General features: G+C 37.4%; 1 protein-coding gene across 4 annotated transcripts in view; it reads right to left on the bottom strand.

Moving 5' to 3' along the window:
- The window catches only part of NR3C2 (nuclear receptor subfamily 3 group C member 2), a 195,598-nt gene that overhangs the window by 2,546 nt on the left and 175,156 nt on the right, over nucleotides 1-17,896 (bottom strand). For all 4 annotated transcript variants that reach the window (XM_089525710.1, XM_089525708.1, XM_089525711.1 and 1 more), the window contains one exon: nucleotides 11,219-11,376. In XM_089525710.1, coding sequence (XP_089381836.1) covers nucleotides 11,219-11,376 — 158 coding nt within the window. The remainder of the gene's footprint in view (nucleotides 1-11,218; nucleotides 11,377-17,896) is intronic.

Genomic DNA, 17,896 nt, shown 5'->3' with positions numbered 1-17,896 from the left:
CCATGCACCTTTCCAGCAAGGTGAAGCTTAAAAACAGAGGAGAGGACTGTGATACAAAAATTTAACGAGTGCCACACTGTATTGTGAGAAGCTCCTCTCATCAGGTGCACTTTCAGGATGTTGTACCTTTTTATTTCAAAAGCAATCAGTCTTTTTATGTTCTCCACTGCTACAGGAACAGAATAGGCTTATGAGTAATTGTCTACTTTGCCTGACATTTCTCTGCATGAGAAGCTTGATTCTCAATAGCACCTCCTTTTTCTGACCAAGGGCTTTTGAACACTGATAAGAAAGAGTGCAGAGGCACAAAGCTGAAAAGAAAAAAATGGAGGTTTCTACAAAGGATGGCCATGAAATTTCAAAAGACTGTTCTCTGATCCATAAGACCCCACCAAACTGTGTTTCCAGTGACCGCTATACAAAGAGCCATGCTGTACAAGTCCAGAGCTGTTTCCACTGCACTTAGTGCTATGGAGATCAGCTCTGCTTTGAATGCATCAATATATTGTTGTAGGTATAAACAAAAGTTAAAGGTTTTCAATATTGTAGAAATAAGTTATTTAATTATTTATTGGATTGATGTTTTACCAAAGAGGGTATTCAAAGCACCCCACAGCGAGAACAAATTATGATTTCCAGTTAAAACCCAATTATGAAGCACAACTATGAACAAAATTTATAAGTAGCTCTCAGTAAAAAGCATAAGTAAAAATAATTTCACATACTGAACTAATAAAACTAAAACTTAGATAACATGCATCAAAGAAAGGATAGCAACCACTCAGTAACTCATTACCCAGCAACTAATTATCTGTGAAAAGTTTGTCCAAATTAAAAAGTGTTTGCCTTTCAGCAAGGAACATCAAGACCTGGGTACAACCACACAAAGCCTTTTCCAGGTGTGCATCTTGAGCATGACAGACCCAAGAGAAGGGCCTCCATTCCAGACTCTCTATAGGGGAACACAGTCTACTAATCTGCCCAAAATGCTACACCAGAGAAGAAATTACACTTGAAAGCTCTTCACTTTTATTCAGATGTCAAGTTCATATATTTGCATACATCAGGTCTTAACAAATAATTCTAGAACATTCTGGACCTTAGTTACCAAGCCAAGGGTCAAGCAATCTATACAACAGTTCTGGCATTCCATTCCAAGAAGGTCAAAAGAACCTCAAAGATGGATCTAGGATCCATCTCTTGCTAGTTCTCGGACACACAGCAGCTATATACAGTTGACCCTACATATCTATGGATTCGGTATACACGAACTCAAGGATCCACAGCTTGAAAATATTGACAAAATACATAAATTCCAAAAAGCAAATCTTGATTTTACCATTTTATATAAGGGACACCATATTATTATGCCACTGTATTTAATGGGACTTGAGCATTCATGGATTTTGGTATCCACAGCAGGTCCTGGAACCAAACCCCAGTAGATACCAAGGGACTACTGTACAGTTTTTATGATGTGCAATAAAATAAAATATAAAAGAAAGTCAGTTTTGGATAGACGATGTATACAAGTCAGTAATCTGCCTAGAGTATCAGCCATCACATACCTATCTGATTTTTGATTGGATAGTTGATGTTGTTCTTTTTAATTGTTGCCTGCTTATTTTAACCAATTCTATTTTATATTATTACCTATTGTTTTATACGTATTTTGTAGGTTGTACGCCATTGGCAGGTTTCATTTTTATTGATTTGATCATTTGTATGTACAGTGCTGTGTACATTTACAGCGCTATAAAATAAACTATAATAATAATATTAATAATAATATTCTTTGCATTTTACTTGAGTCTCAAATACTATTTCTGGGATAAATATGCACCTCTTGCAAATAGGTTTTAATCTAATCACTGTCTGATACCATTAATAAAACGGCATTGATTATATTGTTGTTTTGTTGCTTTATTAATTGTTTGAATGATTATACAGCACATTATGTTCTGCAGTAAAGACCAAGAGGGTGGAATATAAACTGAATGTAAATAGTCAGCATGGCATAGTTAAAGGGCAGTAGCTACCACACAAAACCCAACTGGGATAACAGGTTGTCTTAGCTGGGCAAGTGTAGCTCTCCAGATGTTTTTGAACTACAAATCTCACAATCTCTTATGATTGTCTAGTCATTCTGACTAGGACCTAGTGGTGTCCAAGGCCAAAAACATCTGGAGAGCCACAGTTGTCCACCACTGTTTTAAGAAAATGAAGGAATATTTTATTAATGCATGGTAAGCCATAACAGCAAGCAACAAACATGATATGTTTTTTTGAGAATTTTGCATAAAGCATATTCTGTTGACAGATGAGTAAGTTCTGTAAACATGAAACCAGACTCCTTGAACTGCAGCAAGTGATTTGAGAATCATGCCAAATGCATAGTTCCCAATGTTTGAAATCGCAGAATAATCAACAACATCCAGGAAATTAAAAATGCATATCTAGCGGTGGTTATGTAATTCACACTACTGCACGTATTGACAGTGTAAGGTCATGAGTTTGAGGATGGCTTCTCCACTGAGATTTCCTGATTCATGTGGGCTGTTAAACAGAATGTGTGTTATTTTAAACCTTGCTATGGGACAGAGATAAAGGCTGATGCTGACCTTTTAAAAAGCAGAGTGTGCTGTTTGCTGAACAGATTATGAAAATAGGTTTTTAATCTTATCCAATGTCAAACAGATGTGATTTTAAAATTTCAAATCTAAGCAGGTATAAAACATATTTCTGCTCTAAGCTACCTACTAGTAAAATTCACTCTTAAGCCACCAAATGCATGGAGTTCCTTTCTACATTCTAAACAAGTAAGCCAATGCCAGCAGGCCATCGATAGAGAAGTGGGCAATGGAAGGCATAAATAGACTTTAATCCTGCATATAAAAAAGGCCCATACAGTGGGCCCTTGGTATCTCCTGGGGCTTGGTTCCAGCATCCCCCGTGGATACCTAAAACCATGGATGCTCAAGTCCCATTAATTACAATGGCATAGTAAAACAGTGCCTCTTATTTTAATGGCAAAATCAAGGTTTGCTTTTTGGAATTTATATATTTTTAAAATATTTCCAAATGTATGCTTGAATCTTTGGATAAAAAAATCTATGAATATGCAGGGCTCACTATACTTTTAAGAGATATGGTTGAGGCCCCTGTCCAAATGCCTCCCTTAGTGGAAGGAAGCTACATAAGCAGTAAGGAGAGCTAATTTTACATAGTGGCACCCCAATTCTTAAAAGGTCCTCCCCAAAGTCACAGCATTAGGACCAATGTGGAAAGAATGCATACTAAGCACTGACTAGTAAAGTGTTTACAGAGATTTCCATGGATTGGGATCATCTGGTCACAGTCATTCATTCCTTGGTAGCCTCAAGACTGGATTACTGCATTACTCCTTTGCAAATTGCAGCCTTGGGCATGGCTCAGAGTGTGCAGCAAATACAAAATGCAGAACCTAGGCTTTTCTATTGTATGTGCATAAACCCTGGGCTGTGTAGTTCAGCCAACTAGGAAATTTAAGGTGTGATTCTTTAATTTTTATGGTCCTAACAAGCCCAGGACCTCTGTGTTCAGTGGGAGAGGCCCTGCTTACCAACCGCAGTGGGGGGGGGGCATTCTCTATTCTATCCATGTGGAATTACGGCCTGAGCAAGATCAGGCAGGCCCCCAGTGGAGGGGTTGTGGGCTGCCAATGGTTGCTCTACAGATTTTTCAATCCCTTAACTAGCCAGTTATCTCTAATAATTTAGTGGGTTTAATGAAATGCTATTTTGTCATTGTTTTTATTATTTTAACTATTTTTTGTTTTCAAAACTGGTATTAAAAGATACTTTGCAATTTTTAAAACATGAAAAAATAGTATAGAAATATTTTAAATAAGTAATTCAATAATGATGGAGTCATGGCTGGTCCTCCAACACGGTTTAGCGGTTTGAGCATTGGACTATGACTCTAGAGACCAGAGTTCAAATCTCTGTTGGGCCATAAAAATCTACTGGATGACCTTGGGCAAGTCACAATTTCTCAGCCTCAGAGAATGGCAATGGCAAACCCCTGCTGAAGAAACTTGCCAAGAAAACCCTGTGATAGGGTTGCCATAAATCAGAAATGACTTGAAGGAAACAACACAACACACAAAAGACTTGAAATCTGAGCTTCTCCTCATTGCAGTGAGACAGTGCTCTGTTCTCATAGTTTCCACCCAAATTTCTTATGCTTCTCTAGGTTGAAGTGTTTACAGATACACTATGAAGACCATTTCTTTCCATTTTATACGGGGAAAAATTGTAACTCTTCCTAATACTGTACAAGTTAAAGCAGGATTTTCAAACGTCTTCTGTATGTCACTTAAATCATAAAACACAAAGATTCATCCCAAAAAGAATTGTACTTTTGTAGCTATTAGCAGCTTTAGAGAAATGGTAGAGAAAATACTGTACTATGAAATCCTCCCATGATGGTTTTCAACCATGTAATGTTTAATTCATAATTCTCTTTATTTCCATTTATACCAATTAAAACAATTATTGCGCAAAGACTAACTACAACATTTTGACTTCCTATTATTATTATTATTATTATTATTATTATTATTATTATTATTTCCTGTTCTTTTCCCAGAACTGGGACTCAGAGCGGCTTCATAATATTAAAAGAACAATACAATACAACGATTAAACCAAAGCAGAGCTTGAAAAAGTCACTTCGGACTACAAGTGCCAGAATTACTCTGCCTATATGGCTTATGGCTGGGATATTTTGGGAGTTGTAGTCTAAGCAAGTAGCCTCCTTCACCCAAATTGTTTCTCAAGCTCTGAGCCAAAGTACTTAGATCTAGAATTATTTAAGAACCAACCCCCCCCAAATCTGCTCTGCCAGGGGGAAAAAAAACTATTTCATACAGGTTATGTGCCAGTTGCTGCCCCAGCACAGCACTGTGTTATAATGCTGCTAATCTGCTGGCACTGCAGTGAGGTACTAGTAGTGCAAATGTGGAGTACTGAGATATTAGTTCCACTGAGTTTATGGGCCCTAAATCAGCTTTAATCTGGCTACATCAGCACTGTGACCTCTGCATGTCTGAATTCAAGCTGCTCAGTAATTGCTTTGTTTTGTTTTCAGTGCTGAGGGGATCTGTAAATAAATTTGCTGATGTTTTCAGATTCTAATTTGCTTACCTTTATCTTTTAGGGAATATTTTCCTCATCTTGGCACTTTTCTTCATTCACATATGTTCACCATGTGGTAGAAAATTAGCTAAAACCACCCAGTAATATAAAACAATTCCCTTAAATTATCATTCTTAGTAATATGCTGTTTTGTTCAAAATATTTTATTCCACTTTTCCACAATTCAGTCTCTAAGACAACTTGTTACTTATCGACTTTTAGGCTGTTCTAGACAACAAAAACCTCCCCATTTCAAGGAACTGTTGGTACTCTGTAACTTTATGCTCTGGGAGAGAAGTACTGCTGAAGCATTTGGATAAGAAAGATGGTAGAATCCTCCCTGAGGTCTCTTTCTCTTTCCAAAATCAGAATTAATTCAAAATAATGGCTGGAATCCCATATGCCCTTTCACGCGATGTAAATTTGCGTGCACTTAACTAAGTAGCAAGACACAAAGCAATCCAGTTACTCAATGCAAAAATGTACAACCAAAGTGCATGCAGGGCCCAATTTACACCAGAACCCTCTCACCTTGTCTCATTGCACATCAGTCCCTTTGCCAGCTCTCCTACATATTTACAAAGAAGCAGCCCTCTGCACGTTCACAATTATATTTTCCACAGAATGCAAGTACATTTATGAGCATGCAACACCCCAACAGAATTACAGCCAATGATTTCAATTTTGGAATTAACCCCCTTCCTGCCACATTAGGTTTCCACATGCCCAAAGATTCTGAAGTGAAGCTACTTTCAAACTAACAATCTTTCATATTCATTTTAAACTGGTGGATACCTATAGTATTTCCCTTCCAGACTTCTTAATATGCTCTCATTTGAGCCCATGTGAGTGGGTAGCATATGGAAAGCTGTCTGTAGGTGTGTACACCAATGTATTCCAGGCAGCACAACATCCACAAGGATGTATGGAAAGGGATCTTGCAGCACCTTTGAGACTAACTGAAAGAAAGAAGTAGGTAGTGTGAGATTTTGTAGACTTCAGCCTGCTTCGTCAGAGGCATGTAGACTAAAGTCTAGAGAAGTTTATGCTATCAACATCTTTCATTTAGTTAGTCTCAACGGTGCTACAAGATCCCTTGGCATACTAATTTTCCAGACTAACAAGGCTATGTCTTTGAATTCATCCACAAGGATGGATAGACATATATATAATGAACACATTATATGTAGCTGCTCATTAAAATTAGTCTAGTTGTATATGAAAAGTCAAATTAATGCTAACTCTTACGATGCATCCCACTACTTTACTGACATGTGTCAAAATAATACATCCACCAAGTTTCAGGCAGCCTGCTAGGCAGTCCGGCTATTTGAACTGTTTTAACTGCTAACGACTCAAATTCACTGACTTCAGTACAACTCTACTAGCTTTAATATAAGGATTTTAACTAATCTGGGATTGCCATAAATTGACAGGCAACATGAAGGCACATACATGCACATGGTGTGCAGATCAAGCTGGTGTTAAGCAGGAAAACAGCTATTCCCCTTCCCCTTGAAAGCCAAAGTTAGTCTCTTAAAAATGAGTTGTTACTGCAGTACTAATAATACTCTGACTCCTACCGAGATTTTTCAGCGTTTTAATTAACAGCACATTACTTGACAAATAATTCCATATGCATGTTCTGTAAACAGACCTCAGGCTTTCATACAGATTTGACCTGAAATGCACCATACTGTACTCTGTCTTCACAAATAAGTCAGTCAAGTACAAAGAGACACATTTATATGCAGCCCCTGACACACTGAGGCCAAAGAGTCTCTGCACAGCATGTATGCCAAACACAGACTTCTTTGCTTCCACATAAGAATACAGCACAGGTGTTTACTTGCTTTTGCTATACAATTTAACTGCTTTTAAAGGGTTTATTTCTTGTGCTATACAATTTAACACCTTTTAAGGGGATGCTTAACAGGAGGCCATCCTCTTGAAACTACTGGCTTCACAAATATATAAGTTATGGAGAAACTAAAATCCCTCAGGATAAGAAATTAAGAAGTGTGTCAATAGTAATAATGCATTTAAACTGGGGAACTTGAAAATACTCATATGACTGTTTCATTGCAATTTGTCACATCTTTGAAAGACTGATTATATTACTCACAAACCATACTTTGAAACAGCCCCACAAATTTCAGTACCACTATTCAGAAATAAGAAGTACTCAGAACAACAATTTGCAGGGCTGCAACCACATCATAAGCTGATGGGTTTTTGTTTTGTTTTTTACATTGGAATATTTTTAAAGTTTGTAATCACTACATTTCAATTGAATTCTTTTTTTTCCTTTGATTACTTTTCATTAAATTTTTAGCACAAATGATCTAACTTACAAAGTAATATACAATCAAACAAAGAAACAAAGAATGAAAAGAAAAGAAAAAAAGTAACACAACCAATGTACAGTAGGGTTGTGAACACCCAATCCTGAGGGTAATTTTTAAATACAGAAAAAATATTATTCCAACATTACAGATCCATCTAAAATTACCCATATATATTTAATGACAGGTTGACCTCATGTGTAAGTCAAGGGAAGGTATGGGGGTGAAAATTATAGCTTTTGATATGGCCTATGAATAAGTTGAGGGTAAAACTTAGGAGCATGTAACAAAGGATATGAAAGATGAAGGAAAGGAAAATGATCCAAAGCACACCACTATTTTCCCACCCAGACATTCAAAAAGGCCAGAAGTGGCACTGCAACAGAGAGAGTAGAAATGGTCAGTGCTTCTTTTAGGTTCTCCTGGGATGGACTAAGATCTTCCCTTTTGCTACACTACTCAGAGAAGGGGATGGTTCCTATTTTGATAAAGGTTAAGGTACAGAACTTACAATGATCTGTGGATAAGGACAATGTTGACTTTTTGACTAAAATTTCTAGACTTATACATGAGTTTATACAGTACTGAGAGACAGTATGACACAGTGGTTTGAGTGTTGGACTATGACTCTGGAGACTGGGTTTGATTCCCAGCTCAGCCATGAAACCCACTGGATGACCTTGGGCAAATCACAAAGGGAAGGCAATGGCAAACCTCCTCTGAACAAATCATGCCAAGAAAACCCCATGATAGGTTTGCCTTACGGTCACCAAAGTCAGAAACAACTCGAAGGCAAATAACAGCAACAATAACATATACAGTACTAATAACAGCAGCACAGATGATTATATTGTTAGGTCTCTTAATGCTCAAAAAATCCATAAGTGGTTTCCAGTCTTTCAGAAAGTCTTCAATTGGCTTATCTTTTAGCCATGTTAATTTGGCCATTTTGTCTAACTCCATAACCTTAAGAAGCCACTCTTCCATTGTTGGTGCTTCAGTCTGTTGCCAAGTTTGGCAAGCCACATTCTTGCAGCTGTTGTCATATATTGCAGATGTTGTCCATATTTACTTTGTTGTGGTGGTGGTGTGTCTTAAAGACACTTCCGATTTATGACAAACCTAAGGTGAACCTATCATGGGGCTTTTTGGGGCAGAGTGTGTGTAACTTGCCCAAGTTCACTCAACGGGTTTCCATGGCCAAACAGGGATCCAAACTCTGGTCTCCAGAGTGGTAAGTCCAACATCAAAACCACTATGCCATGCTGGCTCTCATATTTATTTATTTCATATTGACTACTCAGTTGACTATTCATAATGTCCAACTGATACCTGCCTGGTAACATTACAAAATTGATCCCTTTAGAATTTTTTTTGATCAACACATAAATCTTAGACCAGTAAAATTTCACCTTCTTAAAAATACACCACATATGAAAAAGGACACCCTCCCCACTTATCCTGACATCCTCAAAACTGATGTGGAGCATGCTGAGCCATTTTCAACAGTTTATTTGGTGTTAGATACCATCTAAACAACAGTTTATACAGGATTTCTTTTAATCCACAACATAAATTTTGTTTCTATCTTCTTATCTATTTCTTGACCAGAGCTTATAAAACCAACCAAACCTCCGAAGACTGTTTTAAGTCTGTCAGCTCTTCTGGAACAGCTCTTAACCTAATATGTGTTTCCTTTTATTTAAACTCCATCATCATAATTCTATCTTGTATTTTTTTCAAATCCTGCTGTAAAATGCCCATTCCCTTTCAATTATCAGAGATATCCTGTTCATATTTGTGAATAATCATTATGAGATTCTGAGCTGATGTGATCTCTTTGAACTGTTTTTCAGCAAGTTCTTTAAAATTATTTACTTGTCCTGTAATCTCTAATCTTAAAGACTCCAGTTTCTTCTCTAAATTTCCATCATTTTGTTATATGTTCACTGAAATCTAAAATCTAGTTAGACACTTTGATTATTAAGGCTTGAATTTTAATGAAAACAAGATCAGTTTCATCTAGCCAAGCTCTGGATAGTTTTCTCATGGCCGTGTTTATGGTGTCATGTAAATCATTGTCTGCTTAAATTCTGGCAGAAGAGGCAATATTTATTTCCTCTTTTCTGAAATATGGCTTCCATATAGACTGATATGGAGACACTGGTTCTAATTCTTATTTCCAAATGAAATTGCCCCTTATAGTGGGGCCTTGGTATCTGCGGAAGTATGGTTCAAGGATCTGCCATGTCATAAATCTCCTGCCTAGCAGGGGTGGCAGTTTATCTATTCCTGTTCAACAAGGTCCTTTTATAATACTGTAAATCTTTGTTTGGAGAAGCTTTTGCCTAGCCAACCTTAATGAATAATTGTGATTCTTCATAGTTTCCAGGGCACTCTTCTCTAGCAGTTACCTCCCCAGCCCATTCCTGAGCTGGGGGGGTTATCTGGGAGACTGCATTTCTGCCCTTGTGGAATCTTTTCGTATCTTTATGAAGATAATAATAAATGCTGCAAAGCTAGGAGTAGTATGCAAATTGTGCTACTAATGGTTGGCCATCTTGGCCAGAGCCCATTTCAATGGAATTCTAATCCATAAATTAAACTGATTTGCTTTAAATTAATTCACAGTAACTCACAAGGATAGCACATAGCTCATTAACTTTCCCCCCCTGAAAAATGACTGCTTTAAACTATTAGATGACTCAAAGGCAACTTCCAGAATTCTTGGCTAGAATTCCAGTTTATGAATTGATCTGTTAGGAGAATAATCGCTTACTCAGCCTACTCCCTAATAATTTCTATTTTCCTTTAAAAACAATAGGGAACTGTTTAAATGGTTCCTACTTAAAGAAGTAACCTTTCTCTCTCTATTTATGTGCCTTCGAGTTGCCTGTCAACTTATGGCGTCCCCATAAATTTAATAGGATTTTCTGAGGAAAGGACTATTCAGAGGTGCTTTTGTCAGTTCCTTGCTCTGACATATAGCTTATAGTGCCTGGTAGTTGTTGGTGGTCTCCCATCCAAGTACAAAGCAGAGCTGACCCTGCTTAGTTTCCAAGATCAGACAGTATCTGCTGCCTTTAACCTCTACTTTCTAATTTCCTCCCCATTTAAATACATGGAGGCAGTGGTGGTGATGGAAAGTAATGTCATTTCATTTCCCTCACTAAACACAGAGAAAGAAGGAGAAAAATTTTAGCAGTCACATTTAAGCTCTTCTCAGTCATTACTCACCCCACTTTCTTCAACACTAAAGCAGGGAAGACTCCAGCCCCACCTCTCTCCATCAATCCTCATATGGAAAGGGGAGAGTTGTCAATTTGCATGGAGGCTTTCCATGTTAGAAAAAAACCTTGGGCTATCAGGAAACTATCTTAAACGGAAATTCTTCTTATGAACAAGAACATCTCCAGATGTGTTTCTTTCTACTGGAGAAAAGCAATTATAGAAGGAGGGAGAGGTAGATGTTTCCGTGATTCCATACTGAAGAAAGTGTAGAGAGTAACAATTGATCAGGGCTAGAAAGCTCTGCTGTTAATGTGCCAATTTTGTATAATGTGAATATTAATTTCCCATTTGCAATACACTAGTACCACATTTTAATACCAGTTAGTTTCAGTCAGAGAATTTCTTGATTTGATTGCTGTATATAATACTGGTAGTATATTCTACAATGTCAAGGTAATTACTCACATCATGAATGGAGTCCAGGAGCTTTGTCAGTTGGTAAAACCGCTGCCAACTTTGCCCAGAACTGTTTGGATGTTTTGTGACCATCTTCCTCAGTTCTTTAATATAATTTGCCCTCATTTCTTCAAATGCAGCTTGGCTCTTGAGACCATCCTTGGGAACTATTATAAGAGAATACAAATACATACATACATATGACTCTGTTATGTCTATCCTTAAAAGAAAATATATATTTAAAAGGAATTGTTATTACAAGATTAGAAAGAATTTCTTTCAGATTTTGTAAATTTTACTGTTGCTTTAACCCTTTAAGTTTTAGCAAAAGTTTCTTGCAGGTGAATGTATGGATGAGACAAAACACATCATGATGGAAAGAAAGCTTCAATGTGTCTCAGCAGCCTACTTTGATGTACAATTATATATGCACACACATACACGAAAGATGGCATTTTATCCTGGAAAACAAGGGGAAAATAGCCAATTCTAATACTACAAACTCTTACGAGCTACAGGGGGAAATGTAAAATACATATAATTGTGTTCAAGATAAATTTGAGAGTGTATTCTGAGGGATTCATTATTTTACTTTCATGTCTGTAATCAAATAATGCTTTTAAATCTGGAATGAATTTTTGAGTAGACATTACGATGGAAATAAAATCTGAGAATCATGCTATGTAGAATAAATGAATTTTTGAAAGCTAATATTTTCTCTTAAATGTTTTACCAGGAACCTACATTTTCTGTCCTTTCAATCCTGGGATGAACCCAGATGTTTAAGGTGTTCTTGTGCTGTTTTAATTGCCAACTCAATGCATATTCTGGCCTTGTATATACTGTCAAGTGAAACTATCCAGCATCTTGATAAAAAAGAAACAATTATGTTGTTCTTTCTAATACCAGGACATCTCTCCTCACTATTGCTACCAATTATGAACCAAATGGAATCAATTGCTTTATTAATGCTAACATCCATAAAATTCTCTGTTATAACTGCATCCTTTCATTCTCAATGGCTCCATTTATTTTAGTATTAACTGCAGTGGAAAGCACAGGATTTGTGCTTTCCATGCACTGCTGTATACAAATATGAAAATTTAAGCTTCTATAGTCCCAAATGGTTTTCCACATACATACTAGTCTCAGCATTTACCTCAGTTCAAGAACAGAGAAAGTACTGTAGAACAATAGTTATGGGGATCAGTTATGACATTTGCACAATGCTACTCACGCAAAGAAAAGCTTAAAACACAGCATTATCATAGCAGCACCCTTAAATTGTTTAACCAACTTTTTTCTTATATAATACAAGAATTTTGAACCCTAATTTCAGTGTTTCTGTTACTAAAGTACAAACAGAAACATTGGAAAAAAGTTTAGGGAAAAGTGGTAGTAGAACAAAGTATAAAAAGGCTTTATTAACCAATGTAATGGCAAAATAATAATGTAAAAGATCAGTTTTGCCAATAGGCATAAAATGCTGGAAACTACAAATCCCAGGTGACATACAAATGTACGAATACAGAAAATATTGGATTATAATGCACTATAATCCATTGGAGTATCCAGGACACTGATTCCATTATATAATTTTCTTCATACTTATACTGGATGACTCCAAGCTAATAATGATATAACAGATAATATTTTTCCACTGAGGAAGACAATTGTTGAAACTCATTTGGTTTTATCTGTATTTGTACATTTGTATGTCACCTGGGACTTCTAGTTTCCAGCATTTTATTCCTATTGGCAAAACTGATCGCTGACATTATTATTTTGCCATTACATTGGTTAATAAAGCCTTTTTATACTTTGTTCTACTACCACTTTTCCCTAAACTTTTTTGTTTTACCAATTTGACCTTTTGGTTTAGGAAAACACTTTTGTGTGTTCATCACAAACAGAAACATGACATATATTATGTCCCGAAAATATTAGAAGTATTCAAACTTTTTTTATTTTTGAAAAATCAGAAGCTGCTCCCTAAGCCTCTTAATTTTTAATCTTGTTTTAAAGAAATGAACAACAGCAGCAACAACACTGGAGCCACTGCATTTTATGGGCTTCCAAAAGACATCAGGTTGCCTTTTGAGGAAAATGGTTGTGAACCCAGTAAGTTCTGGGTCTGATCCAGCAGGAAGATTTTCTTACATACAGCGACCACTTGAAATATGATAGATCCAATCTATAGTTGCCTAGTACACATTTTTTAGTCTAATCCACAGTGCTGAGGACTAACATTGAGATATTCATGGTACTATAGTTAGGTTCTTCAGCACTCAAATGATTTCTCTTTCTGTTTCACAAATCCATACTATATAAATCTGTACTATATTTACTGATCTAGAAAAACAGAACAAAATGTCCGCCAGAACAAATGAACAACAATGAACAAAAGATTTCTATTATAATGGCCAGTTACCTATTAGATAGCAAGATGATTTTCAAGTCTCCCTGCAAACCAAACCTCATTTATAATCTTAAGAATCACACCTTCTTTCATTATAATTCAGTGTATCATCCTGGAAAATTACAAAAGCTAAATACACGATGGGGATTAATCTTTCATATTATTAATAAAAATAATCTTCTCTTTTGTCAGACTGAGGATTCAGGTCAATACCTGGAACATTTTAGAGGGCAGAATGTGATACTGAAAAACCACCAACAAATGTTTGAAGCCTCATGTGCACATGTTTAATGCTGACAACAGTGGACAACTAGGGAGTGGTGTGTGAAATGCAAAAGCCCCATTCCCATGGCCACACTATCTAGCCAACGTGTTTTTTTTAATGCTGAAGATATCCAGAATTATGAACAAAAAAAGAGAAGAAACAAACAAACAAATAAAAAATGAAATTACCCGTGCCAAACATGAGATTGCCATCTGTAGTTTGAATTTCTGTGGACGGCAAGCCCTAGCTTTTTCAATGGGCCTGTGCACATGGTGGCATGAGTGGGAGCGTGCACCCATTGAAAAAAATGAGACATAAGGTCCCATGTTTTTTGCTATCGGGGGCAGGGGGGGTCTGGAATGGATCCTCCACAGATAGCAAGGGCACACTGTAAAAGCATTGCATCTATTTCAACACAGCTCTAGTTTATAGATATGTATGTAAATAATTTAGCAGCAGGAGACAAGCAAACTACAAACAAATAGCTGCTCTGGGAGCAGTTATTAGACTGTCTTGGTCTTAGAAAAAAACTTAATGAGGAGTAAATGGCACCTCATACATTTGGACCAACATTTAGACAGGAGAAAGGAGAAGCTGTAATAGGCTGTCCGGGAATAGTAACACTAAGTTGCACTCACATGCATAAAGGAACAGTGTTGAACTGGAATGGCATCTTTGTTATGGTCTTCATGCAACCTACAAGGATTGCCTAAGGGTGAGAATTCAACCCTATCTAAAATGGCTGATTTTATCCCTAGTCAAACTACAGACATTATTATTGTCCAGGCAGTTGGGATGTGACTGCCCTCACTTCTGGAATTGCTGGCCATATCTTTTACTGTCAAGCTATTGTGTACGAGCACAATGTCTCCACCCACAGTCAACTGAACTGTAGCAATTACCAAAACTGCAAACACTGAGCAGAATTTTTTGTTCAGTCTCTAACATTTCATATGTAAGCATTCATAACAAACCGATAACCCATACCAACAATCTTTATAAATAAGTCTGTTCTTTATCCAAATCAAATGGATGGGTTATACACATGTACATATCCAGACATTATATGCATGGCATTTAGAAATCCATCCAATTAGCACTGTATGTTTTTGATGGCTCAGTTGGTACACAGCATGTATAAAAGACCCATGGCTTTCAGGCTTATATGATCAGACATATGTTGAATGACCATTTTTATAAATATCATTTCTACATTTTGTACAGCACCTAGAAGAATGCTTTTACAGGCAAGTCTGAAAATTATTACACTATTATTACTGCAACAATGAGCCGCACAATTGAAGCTTTGGATTTCTGGACCCATGCCCAGTTGCTTTTCATTATGATTATTAAATATGGCAAGGCAACTGGTAATCTTCCCTATTCTGTGAGCTTTGGAGAAACATGAAAACAACTGAGATATAATGTGTGGATTTTTTCCATGTTAACTGAGATAAACTTTCTTAATGTGGCTGTCATTCAAGTTTCTAAATAAATTACAGTAGCTGGTCACATGATTAAACAATAATTTTTAAAAAATTAAAACAAGCTTGGGAATCTATAATATAACACAGTATATGGGTGGCATTATTTGTAAATGTGCTCAGTTTGCAAAGGAGATGTCTGTTATGGTAACTGAACAAACTTTGTGCATGCCCTGGACAGTTTTGTAAACAATTATTAATTGCCTTTATTCAAACTAAGTTATACACACAAGAGGTTTCCCTTCCATTCTCCCCTTAGCAGTTTGTCTGTGGAAGGTTTCTTTGGTTAGCATGCTGGTGTACCGCATGTGCAAAGATCTCCTATGTGCACAGTTGAATATTTTGTGCTTACAGAAAGATAGCAGCTCCAAGCCACCTTTTCCCCCAACGTACTGACTTCTTCTGAAGGATGGGCTGGACAACTGTCTGCGCCATAGGACAGGCAACTCACCAGATTACCCTTCTCAGAGCACCTTACTCTTGAAGACACAAAACATGCTTTTGAACAACAGGCTGCTTGCGGCTGATATCTTCCTTCCAACCAACAATGATTTCCCTCTCCTTCCTTGGCTGCAACTGTGCCCTCAGTTTCATTGGAATGCCACAGCCATCTCAGCCTCTGTGGGTGTTGTTACACTGTTGTAGGGGCTGTGCACACTGTCCCTAAAGGCTGGCCTGGGGGTGGAGTCGGGGTGTGGCGTCCACATGATGCATATCCCGATTCCGCTCCCAGGGTGGCGTGACATTGGGCACCACTCTACACGTTGCGTGCATCAAGGCTCTCTGGCGAAACATTGACATGATGCAACACTAAAGGAGCACTTTAAAGCCGTGGCGCTGTGGCTATCACACCCTTTCCAGGGCGCAAAAAAGGTTTTTTCTAGGTCTGGCAGCCCTTCTGATGGACAGCTGATATGCCAGCTGTGCCCTTTCCTGCAAGTGGGGGACTTAAACTCACAACTCGATTTCTGTAATGCCCTCTACATGGGGCTAACCTTGTGCTTAGTTCGAAAACTTCAATTAGTTCAGAACATGGCAGCCAGATTGATTACTGGTAAAACCAGAAGTGATTGGATAACACCTATTCTAAAATTGCTTCACTGGCTGCCTATTAGTTTCCAGGCGCAGTACAGAACCTATCTTCGGGACCACCTCTTTCCATACAATCCACCCCGCACACTCAGGTCCTCTGGGAGGAATCTATTGCAACCTATAAAAATTAGGCTAACTGCAACCACCCAGAGGACCTTTTTGTCAATTACCAGTATAAGCTTTAAAAAAAACTGTCAAGACTCTTTCAGCAGGCCTTTCCCGAACAGAAAACCCGGCCACCAACTTGAACCCTCTTACATCTTTGAATTCGCTACAGTTTATTACCTGATTGTTGATATTGATACTGATGTTGTTTTTAATGTATGATTTTAAATTGTTAAGGTTTTAATTGATGTTTTAAGGGAAGGGTGGTATTGGGGATGTGGGATTGTATGTAAGTTTTAACTTATAAGCCGCTTTGATTGTCATCAACAGAGAAGGGGGATATAAATATAAGTTTTATTATTTATTATCATTATTTACATAGGGACCAATTGTAGGTGCCAAATTTATTCTAATGGCAGGTAGGGAAGGGGTGCGAGTTGAGTCCACTAGATTTAAGGCCAATTAGTTCAGTAATATTCCCCATACAAGACTCCTTATACAGACACAAATCTGAAGCTAATGCAATGGATCCTCCATCCATGGAGGCAACCATTCACACTTTGAAAATATTCAAAAAATTATTTCTTAAATGCAAACTTTGATTTTGCCATTTTGTATAAAGAACACCATTTTACTCTGCCACTGTATATAATGGGACTTAAGCATCCATGGATTTTGTTATCCACAAGGGGTCCTGGAATCAAACCCAGGCAGATACTGAGGCCCACTGTATTCCACTTTTGCTAGCTGGAAGTGGAAAAGATTAAAAAAAAAAAAAAAAAAAGAACTGCCTGGGTAAAAAAAAAAAAAATCCTCAAGCCTTTTTGCCCCCACCTCCCTCAAACACATACATCATGGCAAGAAAATCCCATTTGGAACTGTAACGTAAGAGTCCACATAAAGGCAAGAGTTTAACCAAAGATTCCAGAAGTCTAGCAACCAACGATTTTAAAAAGGGATTTTTTTAAAGACTTTTGGCTGAAAAAAAATAAACAAACCAGTAATGCAGATAGTGAGCCTCTCTTAGAAGAACATTATATAAGCAAGATGCCATCATTTCAAAGCCCTGTCTCTCATTGCCATGATATATCATGATGGCAACGGCACCTGGAAGACAATCTGAACATGAGCTCAGGGCAATATAAATGTGCTAGGATGCTTTTTTCACCCTAGATCCCACACCATGCAGGACTCTAAATGAAGCACCGGTACAGTGGAGTCTTGATTTCTGCTGGGGTTCCAGGACCACACACCCCATGGATACAAAAAGCTGTGGATGTTCATGTCCCATTAAATACAATGGCATAGTAAAATGATGTTCC

Source organism: Sceloporus occidentalis, unplaced genomic scaffold (genome assembly GCF_023333645.1).
Source record: "Sceloporus occidentalis isolate IW3139 unplaced genomic scaffold, rSceOcc1.0.p SCAF_5, whole genome shotgun sequence".
NCBI classification, from domain to species: Eukaryota; Metazoa; Chordata; class Lepidosauria; order Squamata; family Phrynosomatidae; genus Sceloporus; species Sceloporus occidentalis.
The sequence above is the reverse complement of the archived record's forward strand: the minus strand, read 5'-3'. Positions and strand labels throughout refer to the sequence as shown.